General features: G+C 46.0%; 1 protein-coding gene across 4 annotated transcripts in view; it reads right to left on the reverse strand.

Annotated features, from left to right (window-relative positions):
• Nucleotides 1–22,691, reverse strand: part of DPP6 (dipeptidyl peptidase like 6) — an 889,057-nt gene that overhangs the window by 150,997 nt on the left and 715,369 nt on the right. For all 4 annotated transcript variants that reach the window (XM_045792245.2, XM_087860659.1, XM_045792244.2 and 1 more), the window contains exon 7: nt 14,401–14,482. In XM_045792245.2, coding sequence (XP_045648201.1) covers nt 14,401–14,482 — 82 coding nt within the window. The remainder of the gene's footprint in view (nt 1–14,400; nt 14,483–22,691) is intronic.

Genomic DNA, 22,691 nt, shown 5'->3' on the forward strand with positions numbered 1-22,691 from the left:
ATCCTTTGTTGTCTCCTTCTGAAAGAGCTCCTTGCTCCACTCCAATGTGAGTTATGTCCTCCTGGACGAAGGACCTGCTGTTTCACGGGAGGAATATTTTATTCCAGTTGGGGTCTGCTGTCTGCTCTGGGGTTCTGACGGCTCATTTATGGAACCCGCAGAGATTTCAGATGGAAATATCACGGGTGGGTCAATTTTTCATTTCCGTTCAGGATGCTAGTAGAGACCAAGGTAAGGGCGTTAGATTAATTACCCCAGAGGCCGTGTCAGGAGACCGTCGCTTTCTAGATACCACAAAATAGTTTCTTCTGGGTGCCTTGAATACGAATCTCATCATTCACAGTAATAATAACACTTTGTATTTGTAGGGCACTTAAAAGATTTTCAGAGACTCTTCATAGACATGAACTCATCTGGTCTTGAGATAAGTCATTCTGGCTTCTCAGCTGAGGACACGGAGCCCAGGTGTACAGTTTGGCACAAAACAGAAGCAGGGGCACCAAGACTCGGGGTTAAGTTCTGATAACCCGTGAGAACCCGTGATCTTGGGCAAAAAATAACACACATTTTCTGAACTTCTATTTTCTCACTGCTGAATGAATGGAGATAAGGTTAATGAAAAAGGCCATATATGCAAAATGCCTCGCCTGGCCACCGGCGCGCTGGAAGCCCTAAGGGAAGGGCTGCTGTGTCCTTCGGTCCTGTATCTCAACCGATGCAGCCGTGCAGGGACAACCTGCCCTCTGAGCCTGTGCGTCTGCGCCTTCAGGCTGTCACTTCAGTATACCTGATTGCTTACGGGTTTGGTTGGAGAACAGCACACAAAAAACGGGTAATGTGTATAAACATCTATATCCATGTGGGCAATGACTGCTCACCTACCGTGAGAAGGAAAAGAAAACAAACCAGTTTTGAGATGTCTTGATATTAACTTTGCACTTCTTCGAGGGGCCAGGAGCACAGCAAACCACAAGGCAGTTAGCGACCTCCCGGAAGTGTGTGCTGTCGGTCTGATGGGGTCCGGCTGCCTCTAGGAAGGGACAGTGTCACTGGAAATGTTTTAATGGCCGGCAGTTTCAATGTAACACGCTCCTTTGTTACAGGCCTGGTGGTTAAAAACATAACCTCAATAATCTCACAGATTCTTGGTTTTGTCATGGAGCTGGAAGGTGGCCATGAGGCTTCACGGTTTACGTAAGAGTCCACCCAGTCCCCTCCTGCCAGCATCTGAGCCCATGATGCGCACACCTGGCTGCACGTGACACACACCTGGGATCTCTCACGCAGCCTGATGCCCAAGCCCCACCCTGGTCTAAACACACCAGAACCTCTGGGCATGGCGCCCACGTTAGTCCTTACAGAGTTGGCGCAGTGGAGCTGAGAGCTGTTCGTCTTAACTGTATAGATTGGCCATAGACTGGCCAGTAAAATTTCAGAGTTATTGGAAGAAAGGATTTACAGACTGCCACTTCATTGGGAAATCACAAATCGGCTGGCGCATGTCTTTCTGACCCAGGAGGTGAACGGAGGCCCCAGCTGCTTGACAGGTCGGCTCTGTTCTGACACTGATTTCCAGCCCAGATACGATTCAACAGGGATACGGGGAGATGACCGGCGCTGCGTAGGAACTGATGAGATGAGCCGCGGTGAGGCTCCATTATGTGTCGTCAGTCTAGAACAGATAGTTCACTTTTCCACTGACTTGTTAATTTATTCTTTTATTATTCTGTACTTTTTGGGAGGAAGATTTTGGAGTCAGCTAATCTTATAAAGCAGAACACAGGAAATTTAAAAGACAGAATTCACTAAGCAACCTTGAACCTTGTCCTGGGGTGATTAGATTTAGAGGAAATAACAAGCTGTGACTTGAGGGGACATTTCAGTCATCCAAATTTCATTAAATATTCACATTTCTCAGTTAATTTAAAAAATATATGAGCTCCTATGGCTATGGAGAAAATAAGCTTAATTACATAAATACATGTATATGCCACCGTAATTTCTTTGAAACTCTGGAAGTTTACTGGAATTTGACTGAGCCTGAGCTTGAAGGTGATGTCACAGGTAATGACAGGCTGAAAAGGTCCAGAGTGAAGGGAGGTGTGCCACAAGTTATGGCCCTAGACGGCAGGTCAGCTAATTTCTACCTTAGGGTGAAAACAGACAAAACAGGACAAATGAGATTGGGGTTTATGTTTCTACTGGGAAAGGTAATCAACTTGAACCTTGGTAAATAATATGCCTGAACTGAGTAACTGAATAGTTCCTCCATGCTTACTGGTAGTGAGTCTATGTTCCAGGGACCAGGAGGAGGTTCTGAAGGAGCTTGTAGTCTGCTGGGGAAGAAAATAAGGAAACAGGACAGAACTGCACGGGGTGATACTTGATGACGGGGAGGACGGCACAAGTAGGAGATGAAGCACAAGGGTCTCTAGCCCAGTGTCGGCTGCAGGGGGAGGACGTGGGAAACCACAGGAGTGAGCGGAGATCTGAAAGGCAATGTGGCTTCATCCGGGCAAGGCAGGTTGGCTGAGCAGTGGATGAGTGTGCTCCCACTGACAGGACAGCACGTCAAGTTCCAGGGACTGGATGTAGTTCACTATGGCCGTCCTCAGCCTGGGGACATAGGAGGCAGTTGGGGGGACAGCAGGGAGCACACTTAGGAGGGGCTCAGGGGTTTGGGCTTTCTCCCTAAAGGCCACATAACAGTGGAAAGGTTTTGTGTGGGAGAGTGGACACTGTCACTCAGTTGCAGAATGGAGAACATTCTGGAGCAGGGGTGGATTTGGGGAGGGAGACAGGCAGGCAGAGCTGTTACAGGAACCCAGGTGTGAGGTGGTGGTGGGAATGGAGAGGCAAAGATGACTTTCAATAACACCAAGACCGCAGGACTCACAGGACCGAGGATGGATCAAGACCGGGAAGAGGAAGGCGGGGGAGTCGAGTGTGCAGTGCAGATTTGGACAACAGAAGAGATGGGGGTGCCTCTGGCTGAGGAGCAGGTACCGCACAGGACACACGGAAGGTCTGGCAGAAACCCGGGGAGGCCAGGTGACAGATGAGCAGAGCCCGGTGGGGCCGCAGAGGGCAGGGCGCCCTGCAGGCGTGGTGCATGCGGGAACGGACCCAGCCTGCTGTGCGGGCACAAAGCCTCAGCAGCAAGGTCATGGACCTGGACCTGGCTCATCCCCCTGCATTCATTAAATCAGGCCCAACTGAGGAAATAAAAACATAATTCTGCCCATTAATGGCCATCAAAGCCATTATAGTAAAAACTCAAACCATTCAGATAAATGATTAGGTTTCCAAGCTGAAGAACAAACAAAAATCAATTTGCTAATTTGTTATGTGCTCTTTGTCAGTAGAAGAAGCTGAACTAGGTTTTAGCCTTGCTATACATAAAAATAAACACAGTCCAAAATAAATAAAACGGGATCTGTTTTTTGGGGGGGGGGAGGGGCAGAGGGAGAGAGAGTATCTCAAGTGGACTTCACCGCCCAGCCAGGAGCCTGATGCAGGGCTTGATCTCACAACCCTGAGATCATGACCTGGAACCGAAATCAAGAGTCAGATGCTTAACTGACTGAGCCACCCAGGTGCCTGGGATCTGGTTTTTCTGTTTTTTTGTTTGTTTGTTTGTTTGTTTTTTAAAGATATTATTTATTTATTCGACAGAGATAGAGACAGCCAGCGAGAGAGGGAACACAAGCAGGGGGAATGGGAGAGGAAGAAGCAGGCTCATAGTGGAGGAGCCTGATGTGGGGCTCGATCCCATAATGCTGGGATCACGCCCTGAGCCAAAGGCAGATGCTTAACCGCCGTGCCACCCAGGCGCCCCTTGTTTTTGTTTTTTAACTGACTCATCAATTATCTATGCTCCCTTGTAGTATTGTTCTTTTTAGAATGCAATTTAAACTATATTGAACTTATAGTTTTTTTTTTTTAAGGTAAATTTAAAGTCTAACTATCATGAGCTCTCCAAGAGTCAGATGGGTAACATAAAAAAGCTCACGAACTGTGAACACAGCTAGGTCAGAGTAGAAAGACAATGGTGTCAGGGAAGGTTCCTTAAACAAGTGAAGTGTATGACTTTCCAGTATTTGTAATTGATTTGTAATAATCAATAAAGGCTAACAAAATGCTATAAAGAAGGAGTCCCGTGAAGTCTGTTTTGAAGAGAAGGCAGAAGGAATCATTTGCAAGTAATTGACTTAGATGTTGCTGAAATATCTCCAAAGCTCTTGGAAGCACCTTCTTTCACGTGAGCTCAACATTGTCTGTGCTGGGCCCTAAGTATCTCGTGTTGCTTCCCAGTCTAGACAAGATCACTGGAGGGTAAGTGGGGGATGCACGTCAGCAAGTCGGACTCTTCCCTCTGATGTTAAACAGGATGAAATCACCTTAGGTGTCTCGGTGGGGTAAACACAGAGGGGGTTTTATCCTCTGAAATTCCTGTGGAAAGCCAAAGGTTCCAGTTCTTTGGTTAGAAAGTTCGGTTCAGCCTGTTCTTGACAAGTTTTAATAGGGAAGACTTGTATCTTTGTTTTGAGATGATTCATAGCATAACCAACAGTTTAAGGAGAAAAAAAAAAGTCTGACTCAAAAATCCCAAAGTCTTTCCGTCGTGTTGCTCATAACCTGCTGAGCCAACTAAGCATCAGACAAGTTGTTAAATCTTAAAAGTTTTAGGTTATGACACCAGGTTTTTCCAGTTTCTATGAGTTTGGGACCTTATGCCCATAAACCTGACATTTAATTTTACTTTCCCTTCTGGATGTCACTCATTTAACAAGTATTTGTTGAAAACCTGTACTCCGCTAGATACGGAACGACGCGCTGCGGGCCACCAGAACGCAATGGAAAACACCCTTGTCCTTGAGCAGCTTACGTTTGACCTGGGAGACAGTTATTCAGAACTGAAACAGGTGAACAAGAAAACAAAGAGGCCCTTGATGATGTGCTAGGATCTGTGGCATGGACGAGGTTCCAGCAGTTTCGAGGAAGAAGAGGTCCTTCTACAGAGACAAGGATGTGGAACCATTCCTTTGACATTTTCTGATTGTGAAACATTTTAGGAAACATGATGAAGAGGTGTTCCCTCCACTCAAACGGGAGAAGTCCACAAGATGGTCTAAAAGCCCATTACGAACACAAAGAAGAACTCTTAGCAGCTAAATGGTTCAGAGCACCGCTTAGGACACTGGAAAAATCCCCAAATGGCCAGAACCCACTCTCCATGTAATGGGGGATGTCTACCCGGGGCTGCGGATAGAACTGTGGCCTCCACCCCGGCGCCTCCATCATGGGTCAAAAAAGGTTATTTTAATTTATAACTGCCTGGTTACATGATCTAAGGAAACGATCAGTAAATGTACTCTTTCTTCATGTAGCGTTCTTGTCCTGCTTTTAAATTCTATTTGGTAGATGATCCTGAAATTCTCTGACCTCCGATTCGCAAGGTTGATGTGGGCACCCTTTGAAATTAGATTCTTCATAAGAATACTACACTGCTTCCAGCACAATTGCATTAGGGAAGCTCTGATGAGGCAGGAAACATAGTTTATGCTCCAGACCAACATGCACGACGAGGTCAGGCCTGGTTTTCAACCCTAAATCTACCCTTCTTTTAATTGCCTTGGCTTACAAGTGAGTCCTGGAAAACGTCTCACGGGTTTGCTGCAGGGCCAGGAAAAAGGACACATTTGCATAACGCTTTGAAACCAACGGAATTACAGGCACTGCCATCTCCGAGGACTGGCTTATTCCTGACCGTACCCCCCAGAACGCGCTGCACTCCACCCCGTGCGAGGCTGGCACACATGTCGACCAAGTGGAATTCCTATACCTCAGACTTGACAATGAGTTTTCTTGTTTACCCCATTTTTAGTGAATATATATAATGTTGTTGTATCCAGGAAACTTTTAGAAGTGGGTAAAATGTGCATAGTTTGGCCAGGCCAAAATAATTATCTTTCCCCATATGTAAAACATATACCAAACACCTTATTTTTAGTCCTAATACTAATTAAGAGATGACGTATTTCCCATGGTCACATACAGTCTACCTACCATTTTTAAACGACAGCTCACCCTGCCAATGGCCCTGCTTTGGCAAATCTCTCTCCTGTAAACACTTAGGATACTTACAGCCTTTAAAAATTATTATTTATAGACGACAGGGTGATGGATGTGTCGTGTATACTGCTTTTGGTTTTTCTGTAGAAGGGACTTGGGTGCTCAACATGTGGGCATGTCTCTGGGACGCTTACCTCGTAGTTCTGCATTGTTTTAAGAAGGAATTTTCTCTTACAACCTCCCCTGTATTCACACAGCAAGACAAAAATTTTTTAAGCTCCACAGTTTACTATTTACATTATTTCCTTCACTTCCTCCAAAATCCCACAGTCATGAGTTACTTATGTGTTTGGAAATCCCCCTGTCTTCAGAGAGCCTATTGGTGGAAGGAAGAAGTCCCACCCGCGGCCTCCTAATTCCCCTCGCTCTTCACCTGTGACCATCAGGCCTCTCTGCTACGCTGCCCCATCCACTCAGGCTAAGTGACAGAAACTCAGCGTACTTACTGGAATGCACATTAAGTGGCTGAGTCCCACTGGGACGCGAAGACATAGCATATTGTGTTAAACGTGAAGGGTACCCTTGGTGAGCCAGTAAATCACTCACTACACCGCTCCATCCATTATTTGAGGATACACAAGGCAATTTCCATCCCGGTGATATTAATTTCTTGGCTACTGTCATGGACTTCAGTGCCCATGATGAATGTTTTTACAATGAATACCAAATTAACCCAAACTGATTAGAGGCTTTTATAAGTTATTAATGGGATGTCACTTCAGTCTGGTCCTCCCCCTGTCTACGACATTTCATTAAATAATCTCCTATTGCTGGAAAGATCAATCTTTCTCCCCTCATTGGACTTGTCGACATCGATAAAACGCTGTTTGCCCCCTTGGTGACTCAGAACCGCGTGAGCAATAATGCCCTTGGGGAGACCGCGCATCCGTTTCTGCTCACGTGCCTGGTGGCTGCCTGAGGAGTGGGAGAACCCCTGTCCAGCTCAGGACCGCAGGACGGGCCAGCTGGTGCACGGAGGGGCTGGGACAGGGAAGCAGGAGGACCACAGGCTTTCCCTCAGCATTACCGAGATATAATTGGCACATAACATTGTATAAGTTTAAAGTGATTTGATACTTTCTTGAAATATTACCCCATCCCTCCCGTCACACACATAATTACCATTTTGTAAGTCAGACAGAGAAAGACAAATCCTGTATGATCTCACTTCCTGTGGAATCTAGAAAGTCTGAACTCATGGACACCAAGAGTAGAAAGGCGATTACGAGGGCCTGGGGGTGGGAGGAAGGGGAGACGGTGGTCTCAAGGGTACAGACTTCCCCTTGGAAGATGATTAAGTTCTGGGGATTGAATGCCCAGCTCTTCAGTAAAGAACATAGTCCCTCTGTTTGAGGGATAATTTCTGGGGTAGCATCAGAGCAGGACAATCACTGTCACCTGCTAATGGCCTTTTCTAAGGAGACAGACAAGTGCAGACCTACTAGGAGCTACAGGCTTAGAGGAACAAGGATGGGTGGTACTTTTTCTGAACAGCATCCTTCACCCCCTAGGAACTGGAGAAGAGCCAAAGAAGAGACTGAGCCGTCTGGACGCCCAACCCTCATGGGCTGCATTTCCTTGCATTACCACGTGTAGCCTAACTCACCGTCAGACACAAACCAAACGTCCATTGGAGGAAATCCTTATTTTTTTCCTCACTCTCTACATTTTGGTTAAGCCAAGTAATTATTCTAGTAGCAACAACAGAGCCATCATTTACTGAGTGTTTTCTTCATCCTAATTTCTACACCATGCACTTCAAATAAATTAACTTAATCCATACAGTGACGCCTTGAGGATACACATTATTATCCCCATCTTACAGACAAGGAAACCAAGGCTTGGAGAGATTAAGTATGTTAAGACCATACCTTTGGTAAGTGCCAGAACCAAGATCTGAATGTGGTCTTTTGACACTAAAGCTTTTGTTTTTAATGGCCTTTAAAAAACAGAACTAAATAAACTTTCCTTTCCTTCTAAGGCTCCAAATTAGGACCTTCAGATTCTGAGATGGAACAGGTGGCTGAAATGCTATGGTGGGGTTTTCGGATAAGGGCTCGTGGGTTCAAAGCTGGGTTGTTCCCGGGCTCCTGCCGTCTCGCTCCCAGCACGACAGCAGGTGTCCTGGCTGCACCTGCCCGTCTGTGGGGGCAGGTTGGGGCTGCAGGGTGAGTGCCCCCCACTCGTCCCTTCTACACTTTGCTATCCCACAGAGAGCAGGTGGTCCTCCCTGTGCTGTCAGCATTTCTGTGGATGCAAACTCCTGAGAGGTGCCCAAAGCAAATCCTCACACCTATTACCTCTCTGCTCTTTATTCCATTTAACAGAGCATTTTGGTGTTTCAAGAACAATCTCTTCATCTGGTATCTTATGTTGAATTATTGACATTTTGGTAGCATGAATTTTTACAATGCTAATGGGCTATCTTTAAAGATTCTTTTCCTTGGGCTCCCGGTGGCTCAGTAGGTTAAGCATCTGCCTTTGGCTTGGGTCATGATCCTGGGGTCCTGGGACTGGGTTCTGTGTAGGGCTCCCTACTCAGTGGGAAGCCTGCTTCTCCCTCTGCTCCTCCCCCTTGCTCGTGATCTCTCTCTCTCTCTCTCAAATAAATACTTGTTCTTTACAGCAGAAACCTGAATGCCATGAAGTGACCCAGAGTGAGCACGAAAACCTTCAGCTCGAATTCTTCTGAATGACTCCTAGAGGAATAACTCGTTTGCTAGGAGTCAACGCTAGTGAACAGGGGAGGTGAGACCCTTGTTCTCTTTTGCTGTTGATACGTTAGAAAGAAGCTTCAGCAAAATGGTGCTAAGCAGGCGGAACACACCAGTGAGGCCCAAGCACTCACAAGAAGTTGAGTTTTGGAGTTTAGTTTCCTTAGACCAGACTCAGTCGTTTGAGAGCCACAGCTGGGACGTGGCAGACCAGAGAACGCAGGTGGAGGATGGCGCAGGGACCGTAGAGGTGCCCATGGCAGGTAGCTCAGAGAACACGGGTCTGAGGGAGGGAGGGGCGCTGGGACTCTGGGGGGAAAGCCTGATGGCAGGTGGGGACCTGTGAAAACGGGGACCCCGTTAATTCCCTCAAGAAGGATTTCAGAGTCCTGGCTGAGACTTTTGCAAGGGGCTGCACAGTTCTGATGGGAAGAACATCACGCAAGGGGGAATATGGAGCAAGGAGGAGATGATGTCCGTCAGGAGGGCCTTGTTGCAGGCGGCACCACTGCCTCCAGACTGGCGGCCACGTGTCTTGGTGGAAACAAGGCCAGCACCCACGCAGGGCAGTCACCCATCTCCCGCAGCCCGACTGTGGGCAGGACCCGGAGTGTGTGCAGAGGGGACGGAGACGCAGTGGGGGAGGGCGGGGCGGCACGAAGCAGCTGCCGGTGCTGACAGACGCCTTGTCCACTAGGTGGAAAGAACCACGCCTTTCTTCTGCATCTCCAGGATCTAGTGGAGGGTCTAGAGCACGGGAAGGGTTCAGTAGGCATTTACGAAACAGTACACAAATGAGTGAATAATGACTATGGAAACTGTGCATACACAAAGGACTGGCCTTCCAGGTCCTTCGCAGGTAGCTTGCTGACCGGCCACAGCAACTGTTGGTCACATCCGTCACCCCGAGAACACTTGGGGCCAGGTGAATAGTTTGAGAGTCCAGCTGCCCAGCCCTGAGACCTCGTCAGGAGAGTTGCTATCTGAACCATTTATGAAGAAGCCACTTAAGTGGGTTCCTCGACTCTCCTTGGTAAGTTATTCTGTTCATGACTCTCCCTGGAGAAGTATCCCAGGGCCTAACAAGCCATGTAAGCAAGGCAATTTTTCATACCGTGTAGCTGAAATCTCCCCATTTGGGTAAACAATTTTATTCTCGTCTCCAGGGAGACACAGAGCAGTCTCTCACGGACGTCCGCACCACCGCCTCGCGTGCCCCCGGAGACTGTGAGAAAGTCAGCTTCCTCTCCTGCGCAGGAGAGCAGAGCCTGTGAGCGTTCCTGAGTTTTCTTCAGCTGGATTGTCACCCCCACCCCGTCCCCTGCACGCCTGGGACAGCTCCAATCCCGGTTCTGGCAGAGTCCCCAGTCGACCACTCTAGCTGCTCTTCGTTTGTCACAGGCTCAAGCCATCCCGACCCTAAAGAACTCCCAACAGGCTTATTAAATGTCCCTTTCAAAGCTGTTCATTTATCACCATGGTGGTAGCAGGCCAACCAAAGAGAAACCCGTTCTCCCTGTCTCTGATCATCTGAGTGCAGCGTCAAAGACGCCAGCCTCGAATCCTTACGTCGGCTCGCGCCATGCGGTCATATTTGCAGATGTCTCCATGGCACTTGGCTCGAAAGGAAAACGCTGTCAGTCCACAGTGCTGCTAAGATCCCTCCGTGTGCACGCTGGTGTGCTGAGACACGCCCAGGAGGCCTGACCGCCAGGTGTGTGCCAGGGACGCACGGAAGGCCCCACGGCCACCCTTGGCGTCCGTGGTTATGAAATGTCCTCGCAGAGATGACGTCTGAGACAAGGAAATGATATCTCCAGATAGACAACTCGATCGTATTCGAGGTCAGCAGAGATAAGACTTCACCTAAATACACAAACATGCGTGGGGGCAGGGCTTCACGAAAAGATCCAGAAAAAGAAACTCTGACAGGCTCTCTATGCGGACAGAGATTCATCTGCAGAGGACAGATGAAGAGAGATACAGTCTGGAGAAAATTTTGAAATCACTTCTGTTTTCAATGCAAATGGCTATGGACACTGCCCACATAAAGATGGGGTGGGGGAAGCAAGGGGAAGACACCTCCTCCACACTTCACGTATGTTTCCTCATTTAATCCCATTTAATCTAGCAAATCCATTTTCCCGTTTTCAGGCTCAGCAGGTACATCAAATTCTGGAAGCAACGTGGTTATCCAACATGAACACTTGAGCTCATGGACCAATGCCATCCCAGACACTTTACCGGCAGAAAGGAGGCCTCCCCACATCCGCCTTCTCCTTTCCTCTAACAATGGGCCAGTCAGGCAGGATTTATTCCCTATGATGTCATCCGAAGGTCCAACAAAAGTCACCCTAACAGCCGAGAGCCACTAACTGGAGGCCACAGGGAGGGACGGGGGAAAATGTCATCAGTCCACTCCCGGTGATGGGTGCCGTCTCCCTAGGGTTTATGGGTTCCCCGAGCCAAGTGCATTGCTGAAATCCCTCCCCACAAGGAGGGGGTGATGCTCGGAAAGCCCGCTGGTGAACTTGAACTGCAGCTGTGCTCTCCGTGCCCAAAGGAGAATTACTCATTTCTGTCTGACTCAATATAATGAGAGCAGATTTCCTTTGGGGAGCACTATTTACCTTTTAAAGTAAAATGGCAACGAGGGATTTGTTAGTGTTTGCAAGGGCCGCTCACGGGTTGCAGATTTCCTTCGCCGAGCGAGTGCAGGATGAGTAGCCGTCACAAGTGTGCCAGTCCCTGGGCTCAGGCTTTTCTCAGTGGAGGACAGCCAAGGGAGCATACGGTCCCCTGAAACACCGGTCGGCAAACACAGCCTCAGGGCCAAAATTCCTGTTTGCGTAAGTAAAGTTTTACCAGAACAAAATAACGTCTCTGCATGCTCTTTCTATACTGTCCACAAATGCTTTCTCTCTACGATAGCAAAGTGGAGTCGTGGAGACCAAGACCCTATGGGCTTGCAAAGCCTAAAACATCTGCTACAGGCCCCTACAGGAAAAGTGTGCTGAGCCCTGCTGCCACGTACAGGACACTCTCAAGGGTGAGTTACATCGCCTACTATGCTCGGTACAAGGACTGTATCATAAAAACACCAAAGTTCAAAAAAGTTTAAGAACTCAAAACTTCCACGAGCCCATTAGTCCTTTTGGTACTAAGCCCAAATATCAGCAATTACTACTTCACTGAGCATTCATTTCCTTGGAGCAGAAAGGAAGTCAAAGGTCCGTCCCCGTAAGTAATATCCTGAGCATCCACATGGATCCTGGCTACTTGCCTTCACCCAATTACTCTGTGTTTAAGCGACTGAGGATCACAAGAACGTATTAAGTAATCATCCATCCATCCATTCATGCATTTGTTTTTGACCTCAACAAATACTTATTGAGTACCAGGTGCTGTGCTAGGCCCTCGGAATACAAGATGACAGTGCCGGATGCCTAGAGGAAGCTGGCCGAATGCAGGTGAGACATATCGGTGGCACTGAGACATCATAGCGCCAGGAGCTCGTGTGGGGACGCGGGAGTCTGGAGGCGGAGCCCAGTGGCGCAGGGAGGGGAGTCAGGGAGGCTCTCTCAGAGAAACTGAGGCATAATTAGCTTTGCTGCCAGCTCCTCTTTAAGAGGTTAAGTGTGAGGACTCTGTAATCACTCAGACCACCCTAGAGCCTAGAAAGCTTGACATGAGTATAGTCGATTGTCCCAGAGGCAACGGCGGCTTCAGGTAGGGAAGGGGCCAGCCTAGTAAGTAAGCGGTCTGGAGAGTGAACAGTGTGGAGCCCCATCTGCCTCCAAATTCCAGACACGGTTCTAATGTCACGCATGCACACACACATGCCTCCTCCTTTAGTAAACTGTGGGTTAGTTTTTCTGGGAGCCACAGGATCAGGTTGTACGGCCTCTGTTCCAGGGTCTGGCCTCCCTGTGGGCTGAGGGTGAGGCGTGAGTCCATAAGCTGCGTGGTAATCCCTGGGTGACAAGGAGAGAGGCGGCAGGTCTTCGGAAAGATGCCTTGACCAGTGTGAGAGTCTCGATGTCTTTTTCCTGACGTCTGTAAGAAGGCTGTCCCCCTGGGGTTTCCCGTGAGCTGGGGGCGAGGTCTGCCTGTGAAGCTGTGGGCAGCAGGCCGCCCAGGGATCATGGAGAGCAGGGAGGTGCCATGTCACTTGTACGGAAGGACTGGATGGCTGGGGGTACGATCTGCTTCCTGGAAACAGTCAGGATTTCAGAGGGATTCAAAGTCGGCTGTTGGAGACTCGGTCTTGAACACTTTGGGCTCCCTGCTGGAAGCTGCAGGTCCTCCTTGCGTGAGAGTTAGCGCCTCTGAGGAAAGGCGAGCTTTGTCTCCTTGCACTGACTGGAGGACTGGTGTCCGTCTGCCACGGCCTCCCGACCTCCCCTCACTTGCTGATTCCCATTGGCTAACCGTGCTTTCCGGATCCTCAGGACTGTGTGGCTGGCGCTGGGTCCCCTGTAGTAACAGCTAGGACAGCTCTGTGGTCCATATGCTCCTTTTCTTTAAACTGTTTCAAGGCAATGGAACTAACACGCAACCAAGGGAATATAATCGTATCTCTGGGAAAAATAAGACTATTTTAATTCCTAAGACAGAAGACAGATGGTCCAATACCATCTCACCCCAAGCTTTTGAACATAATCATTTTCTGTGTTATTTTAGGAAAAGAGTTTTTGAAATGCAGCTTTACATAATCAGCATCAAGAAGCAGGAGGACATGGTGACCTGGGCCCAGGCCACGTCACCTGACCTCAACCTGCAGGGGCTTCCTGCAGGGGGCGCTGCAAACTCCCGGAAGAAAGTTGAGCAGAACGGACAACTCTCACCTGCTTTAGATTCGGGTAATGCTGGAGCTGGAGCACACCTGAGAGATCATCCTATCCTCGCTTCTCACTCAACATTCGGGCCGGCTGACTGCCGGGTGACAGCTGAGGGTTAGGATAACACCCAGGACTAGAACCCCCTCCTCTTAACTGCTGTTTGCTCAGAGCCCTGCGCGCCAGGCCGGCGTGGCCATTCAGTTTCTGGAGGCAGGTCAGTTTGGCCAAGCCGAGTGGGAGTCTGTGTAGGTGTCTGATGTGGAGCTGCGAGGCTGTGCTGGCTGCGTGTGGACCTCACTTGCCGGGAGCCCGGCCCCACAATGGCCAGCACATCTACCTTCCTATAAAACCCTCCAAAGAACAGGGCCAGACTTCAAGGGCAAAACAAAAGACACTTTCGATGACTCCACGGTTCTGCTACTTCCTAATTACGGTCCCTGTGACAAGGCTTATCCCCTCGACTTCCCAGTAAGTGTGTGATCTACACACAGCTACAGTTGGGGTCCACCTTCAGGGTATCAGATCTGGAACCACAGCACAGGCTGTTCTAACAAAAAAAGAAACGGCCATGTTACACATGCAAATATTCTGGCGTACTTTTCCAAAATGTAACTCACACAAACCCAGACATCGAGTGTAGTGAGACAGAGTCAGCCTCTAATGTCAACTTCATCAAATTCAAACCTGGTCACTGAGTTTGATTAGCTTACCAGCTGCTGGCCTTTAGGACCCCAGCCTGCATACTGAAGTTTTGCATTGCTCACTTCCGGTGGGTCCAGACTTTGAGGATCCCTGAAAGAAAATAAATAAATAGACAAATAATCGATCAACCAATCAATCAATATGGTGGGAAACAAGAATGTTCTCTGTTTATCCTCCAGCTCTTACTCCCTTCTTCCTTCGTGTGACTTTCAAGACCTCGTGTTATTAAACAATGTCTTGGCCTCCATAAGATTTCTTCAGATGTACATAATTTACATGAAGCTGAAACAGGCCCATCACTGCTTAACCCAAATAGTAAATATTTATCAAGAGACAACATGCAGAGAGGTCTATAGATCAATTATTAAAATATCCACACCGCTCAACATTAAAAATGGAAATGTGTGGCTATGCAGTAGCAAGTCCCCATGACCTCTATCTCTGTCTTGGGCTTTGCCGGTGGATCACTTTTTTTCTCAGCATAATGCCAGGTCATTCTGACCTTCCCAAACCAGGAGCCTTAGGGCAGATTCTGCACCTTGGTTTGTATTAGGAGGGAGGGAGGGAGAGAGGGAAGAGGAGAGGGGAAGATTGAGAGAAAGATTTTTTTCCTTTCAAACACCACTTAGATTTTTCACTCTTATTTTATTGATATGCAAAATACTATGCTAACAAAATTCTACTTTTGTACTTAAATAAATGTCATAATGAAGAAGACATAATGAAAGAATGAAAAAACCTAATACTTTATAAGTATAAAATATTTCAATATGTTTTGTAGCTATTATTGTCTACAAGACGTGGGAAGGATTCATTTTCATTATTCCTTTAGATGATATATCACCTGTGTTCTGCTGGCTAGGCCAGACTCTGTCAGGTGCATACACTATCACTTGGCCGTGATGGGCCTTATGCAGAAGGCATAGCTATGAATGTGCTGGTTCCTCTACTGAAAGGCTGTGGCTGAATGGTCTTTGGAAAAGGAAGATGCTTGAACAAAGACAAGAAGGAAGGGAGAAAGTGTAGGTACTGGTTCTGGGCTTGAATCAGCAGAAAATTCTAAAGTAATTGCTTGATAATATTACCGGAACAAAACAGAATATACTTAAGAGTAAAAAATGCTAGGGAAGGCGAGATAGTCTGCAGTACCCCAGAGTAGTTTTAGATGGGGTCCCTGGATGTAAAGAGATCAGGGAATCCTGAAAATGGGGTGATTAGGTGCTAAGTAAGGGACGGCAATGATAAGAAGACTAAGCTGGGAAGGCTGATGACCGGGCACTTAGAAGAGTAAGGGAGGGGTTTTAACTTTCCCGGTTTTGAATGAATTTTAACAAACCCTACCATTTGTATGTTTTTAATGTTTCAAAGTATTTTTATGACATGGGTGATTTCCTCTTTAACTGTGGGTAGGGAAAGGCTTTATAAGGAGGACTCACAATCCAGAAGCGATTTGAAAATGATACATTTGACTACGTAAAAATTTTTGAATTTTTTACATAACAAAAACAAACGAGACAACTGACAAACTGTGAGAAAATATAAATAACATATACCATGGACAAATAGCTAATACTCATAATATATTAAAAATACTCTAAAATATTGAGGTTACAAAAAAAAAAAAGAAACAGAAACATGAGAAAAAGATAAGAACGGACAATCCACAAAGAGGATATAAAAGGTCCTCAGATGTATTAAAAAGGACCAAATAATGCAAAATTATAGAAATTAAAACTGAAACTATACTGAGTTATCATTTTTCACCTATGAAACTGCTCCCCCCCCCCCAAAAAAAAGTACAGCACACTGTATTGGTGAGGCTGTGAGGAAAAAGCCGTCCTCATACTCTGCTGGTGGGCATGAAAACGAGTGAAAATCCTTTCAGAGGGAAACTTGGCAACACCTAATAAAATACACACTTTACTCTTCAACTAGAACACTTGTGGGAAGACATACCTCTCACAACACAAAATTACATACGCAGGTTATACTCATTGCAGCTTTGTAATGACAAAACACTGGAAACCACATGTGGTGGAAGGAACTATGGAACGTCCACACGATGGAATATAGCACAGCTGTCAGAAAGAATGAAGACCTCCATAAACTGGTAAGGAGTGGTTTTCATGACAGAGGATGCAAAGCTCAACAGACTGTCTATAGTATGTAACCCATCGCATAAGAAGGGGATATAAGAAAATATGCATGTATCCTCATTTGTGAAAAAAGAAACACAGGAAACATAAACCAGAAACCAGAGGTTAGTTATGTGTAGGGGGTGGGTGGGAAGAAGGAGGGACTGACTGATCATGAGGAGGCTGGATAAGGAAGGAGAAGCATTTCTCTGGGTATATTTATTGGTATAACGCCCAGTCTAAGACCATAGTAGTGTTTCACATAATTTTTGTGTGTTCCAAAAATAAACCTAACAATTAAAAACAATCAGGGTGTGGGGGAACCCAAAGGGGGATAGCAACACCACGACAGAGCAAAACCCTACTATACATGAAGCACAAAACTACACGGAAGGAGTGGGGAAGGGAAGAACCAACATAAACAACTTCAGGAAACAGAATCGCGGCCGGATACCCCAAAGCTAAAGACAAAAAGATCACATGACTATGGGTTAGCAATTCTGAAACCACTTGATGTGTGTGCTAGAATTAAACTACTCTGCAAATATATAAATATAGTGGAGATGAGAGCCTGTTTTCTTACTTTTGGAAAAACAAATTATAAGGAAAAGGGGAAAGCTAAAATGAACTGTGTGAAGTTGGCCTGGAATCAGAGGTATCAATACAAACTCATTATTTCGAATATCTACACACATCAAAACATAGATATATATGTGTATTCAGGGGTTAGTATGCACACATATATGTCCTTGCTCTGTTCACAGAGAGGCCTAGAATCAATGACCCCCAGTAACAATGAGCACACCCACTGCGATATCTTGGTCTCTAAACACCATCATCCAATAAAAGTATACAGGGCTCCTAGGAGATGTAATTGCATCTGGGCTGGAACAGAGAAAATACAGGATGAGTCTGGAACATCTTATGGGTCCAGAAAGTGAGAAAATACTCAAAAAAGACAGAAGCCGGTTCAAAGAATACAGAAGCCAACCTGAAGGAGCTTTTTATGGCCAAAGCTAGATAAATCTGAGCAACCAAATAATCAATAATAGTATCAGATTAACCCACAGAATAAAATCAATATTCATAAGTCCAAGCTAATATACGTAAATAATCGGATACATAAAGCAGCTCTTCCACATGAAAGAATTCCAATTAAGTGTAGAATGAGGGAAGAAAAAAGCATCATATATGTGGTATTTTCACCCAAAATGCATAACCTTACTTCAGTCACAAGAAAACACCAGACAAACCCAAATTGAGGCACACTTTACAGAACAGCTGACCCATAATCTTTGCACGTGTCAAGATCATGACCAAATAGGAAAGACTGAGGAAATGTGACAGATTGGAGGGGATTAAGGAGAAATAACGTCTAAATGAACGTGGGATCCCGAGACAGGAAAGAGACGTTGGTAGAAAAATAGGTAAAATTCAAATAAGTTGAATTAATAGCATGGTGCCGATATCAATTTCCTGTTCCTGGTCATCACAGTGTGTTTATAACACACACTAACAATATTTCAGGAGTATAGGAGAAGTAGGGATAGCGATAGAAAAGAATCATTTGTACTGTTTTTGCAACCTTTCTTTGTCTAAAATTACTTTAATTTAGAAAGCTAAAAAAAACTCCAAAAAACTGAATAACTTATATCTCATTGGTTATAAAAATTATAGAAAAAAATGAAAATGAGAAAATTTCCCTCCCAACATACTATAATCTTGATATTGAATTGAAAAAAGTCTTTGATATTTAGCATGGCATAGGCACTCAATGCATGCGTCTGAATAACCAGATGAGTAAGGATGGATGGGTTATGGGGGTGGCGCTAAGTAAAAGACCTCTTGCAATTTTAAAGACAAACCTAATGAATTCATTTGGTCGGGGTATATCTAGAATTTTCCAAGCATGGAGCACAGAGTAAGAAATGTTCAAATTCCATAGACTTACTGAATGTTGAAATTCACTTGGTTAGGTAATGATTTCTAGGAGGTGTCTCAGATAATGGGGAACAGCAGGAGATCAGCCTCTCTCTGATCTAACCAGTGGAAATCCTATAAATGCTAACTGGAGATGGTGCCTCCAAGTGGAGAAAGTGCCACGGAGATTTCATGAGCACCCGCCAGCAACACCATGAGCACACGTGCACCCCGCCTTTGTTACCTTCACTCCTCCTGGAGGGCTCACATACGCTCCCTTCCCCACATCGCCGGCACATGAGACATGTTTCCACATGAGGAGACAGCAAAGGCTGACAGGAAAAGCTGGAACTCCAGCCCCATGTCACACAGATCGGGTGCGATTCTCAGACTAGCCTCAACCGGGAAGGGGGATAATAGTTTCCCTTTCCCCCCAGAATGGTCGTGAAAATCAAGAGAAACAATGAAAGTTACTTTGCAAACTCTAACACACTCTAAAGAAGGAATTGTTTATCTGCTTAGCTAGTGAATCTCTGAAAGTTCAAAGCCTCCAGGACGCCCGAAGTTGCCTCAGTCTGTCTTTAGGAGAACACCTCCGTGCGTGTACCTCACCCACGGCAGGGAGCTCGGATGTGGTGGGAAGAGCTCTGAGAGGCTCTCAGTGTCATTCTGAATTCTGCCGCTGACTAGCAGCAGGGTGTGGGGTCATAGAGAAACTTAATCTAAGTTGGTTCTCTCGTGTATAAAATGAGAATAAAAATGCCTGCTTTACAGGGTTGGACTGAATGATCTACTGTATAGGAAAACAGGCAGTACCGACCTTGCCCAGTAAATGGTCAATAACACCAGTTTATTCATTGGTAAACTGGTAAATAATTAAGTTGATTGTGCAAACCACTATGTATATGCAACTTTAACAAAAGGTCCAATAAGGTATCAGATCTGAGGACAGATTTACTACAGAACTCGACAATAAAACGAACACCCTGAATCCTGTACTATGTGGGGGTAGGTTTAGGGATCTCAACCCTCAACCCTGTTCTCACTTGTTTCTATGAAATAAACCTGTATTTTGCATTGGAATATGATGGTGTAAGATTCATTTGCTTTCAGGTTAAAGTGGGTTTCAGGGTGGTCTCTACAACTCCCCCTCCCATGTGGGGGTCCCTTCTTCAGTGACTCGCTGGGTGGTCACCCAGCCTCTGCTCACTCTGCCCACTGAATGGCTTGCCTTGCACAATTCTTTCTCTGCCCCAGCCGAGCAAATGGCCAGCTAGGGTTTATGCTCAACATACACCCTCATATAAACACCTAGCAGAGAAAGCACGGAGCCAGCTGTAATGGGAGTCAGCGGGGTACTAACCTTTCCCATCATTACTGCTCAATCTTGGTTAGTCACCTTCTTCTCAACCATGATTCCAATCTGTCCTGCTTTCCTCACCTCCAGTACCTGGAAATAGGACTTTATTTGCAAATAGGCTCTTTGCTGATGTAATTGAGTTAAAATAAGGCCATTCTCAATTAGGGTGGGCCCCCATCCAATCCTAATCTCCTGTATAAGAAGAAAAAACACAGAACAGACAGATTGGGAGAAGCCCAGGTCACAGTGGAGGCAGACCCTGGAGTGACAGCACCCACTAGAAGCCGGAGGAAGAGAGGATGGATCCTTCCCTACAGGTTCGAGGGAGTGTGGCTCTGCTGATACTTTAATTTGGATTTCTGGCCTCCGGAAATGTGAGGGAATGAACCTCTATTGTGTTAAGTCCCTCGGCTTGTGGGAATTGGTTACTGCAGCCCCAGGAAATCAATACACCCTTCATTTCTTAGATAAACTGAGGCCCACAGTGGGTAAATGATTTGTTCAAGGACACAGAGCTGATCAGTTCCTGTCTAAAGGTGAATCTCCATGGGGCGCCGGGGTAGCGCAGTCGTTAAAGCGTCTGCCTTCGGCTCAGGGCGTGACCCCGGTGATCTGGGATCGAGCCCCACATCAGGCTCCTCCGCTGTGAGCCTGCTTCTTCCTCTCCCACTCCCCCTGCTTGTGTTCCCTCTCTCGCTGCTGTCTCTCTGTCACATAAATAAATAAAATCTTTAAAAAAAAAAAATAAAGGTGAATCTCCTGCTTTGGCTGAGGGAGGAAAAAGTCTCCAACTGACTTAAGGAACAAAGTAGGAAGACCCTCCGAGAGCAAAGCAAAAGTAGCCCCCAGCGGTTTTATCTGTGAAATGCTCGCCGTGCCCACCTGATGGTGGTTCCTTGTGGAGCCCGTGCTCCCATCAAAGGAGTCCCGGATTCCTCCTTCCTGCACCGAGGACCACCAGCCGTGCTCTCTGCATGAAGGTCACTGCCATCACGATTTCCTCTCATGAACTGGATTATTCTGCCGTTCTTAGGGGGGTGTTTGGGTGTGTGTGCAGATGTGTGTGTGTAGGAATGCATAAAGGTATGTTTCCATTTATTTTGTGGTTGGTTAGTGCCCTTCCCCCAACTTTTCTGTCTTTTAAAAACTTTAGTCATTTATTTTAAAGAACCCATGGCTGGCTCTGTGATAAATCATCTCCAGGAGATGGATTGGTAGAAAAAATGATTAAGGAAGAATAAAATCTGGGCTTACCATATCTCAAAATAATCATGCAATCCATTCTGATTTTGCTTATTTGAGCAATAAACAAAACAGGGCATCAATCATGCTGAATTCTGAAGAGTAAATTAGTACAGCAAAGTTTATTCATTTATCTTTTTAGGCTAGTTACAGGGACTGAAAAACTTCCCAACAAAAACAGCACTTGGAATAGTAAAGCTAAAAATTGCTTTTCTGGATCCTAACATTTTGTGGCTAAAGACACCCGAAACCAGCATTTCAACATCAAGTAATATGTATTTTCTGAGTATTCCTATTGCTTGGCATGGTGGGTAATGTAAAAATATAAGAAACACTCCCAGCGTATCTTAATATTAGATGCTCTTAAATATTATTGAATAATGAATAAATGGATGGATGAATGGAAACGTAAATGGGACCTCATTTAATCACTTACTGATGATTCATTATGGTCAATGATACTGCTAAACTCATGCAAAATTTAAAGGTTCATGGCATCCATTTTTACACATATCTTAAATGACATGGTTAAATTCTTGAAGGCAGGGACCGCCATAGGCATCAACCCTTCCGGAGTGGCCAACATTCAAGGACACATCCTACCATTAATTTTAAGTGTCTCCGTATCTATGGTGTATCAGAAGTTCCTTCCTCAGGAGAGATTTGATACAGAAGTTTTGCTGCAGAGCTGCCCCATTCACTGACAGATGATGGGGTGCTTTCTGAAATGTTTGTGACGTCTCCCCTGTCCAATTCACGGGGACACTTTAACCCTTAGGATCACAAGTACTAAACAAAGTCACATGGAAAGTTTTGTTTTTTTGTTTTTTTTGTTTTTTTTTTTAGATAAAAGGGGAGCTTGTGACTTGTTACTGTATCCTCAGTGTCTAGACAGGTGCTCAGTAACCTCTGTTAAAGAAGGAAATGAGAGAGGAGTGGGCAGAGTCTGGGGCATTAGCTGAATGACCAACATATTTGGGGGGTGATGGAACACTGGAGAATTGAATGAGGTGATGGTTGCACGATCTGGGAATACACTGAAAACCACTGACCTGTACAGTTTAAATGGATGGACTGCATGGCATGAGAATTACATCTCCATAAAGCCAGGGAAAGGGAGAGGAGGAGGGGAGGGAGAGGAGGAGGAAGAAGGGGAGAACAGGCAAAGAGAAGGAGAGGAGGGAGAGGGAGGGGGAGTTCTGGCTGCAGCTGCCTTCAGGGCATTAAGCCTCCTCTGTAGACTCCAGGTTTAAGGTTATTTCTGTTCTGCCACATCACCTTCTAGTGATTTAGTACCAAGCCTTCATGAGCTTGATGCTTCCTCAGGATGTGCTCCCTGACTTAGAATTCCTGCCCAGCCTACCTGCACAGGGCGAACGATCCCACAGGAGACAGTAGCAGGTGGCAAACTTGCTACCTCTACAGGGAGGGGCCCCCATGTCACCCTACTGGGTAGAACTGGCAAAAAGTCTGCTGGATTATAAAGTCTTGGAGTAAGATGGCATTCATAAACAATATGAACAATATTTCGAGTTTCTGACATTTAGCAAGTAATCAAGCAATAGGGAGACTGACAGACTGCCAGATTTCAATAGCATAAAAAAACAGAACGAGAAGAATAGAATGTTTCCTTATAGACTCT

The sequence above is a fragment of the Ursus americanus genome, chromosome 3 (assembly GCF_024610735.1).
Source record: "Ursus americanus isolate L20-20 chromosome 3, mUrsAme1.1.p, whole genome shotgun sequence".
NCBI classification, from domain to species: Eukaryota; Metazoa; Chordata; class Mammalia; order Carnivora; family Ursidae; genus Ursus; species Ursus americanus.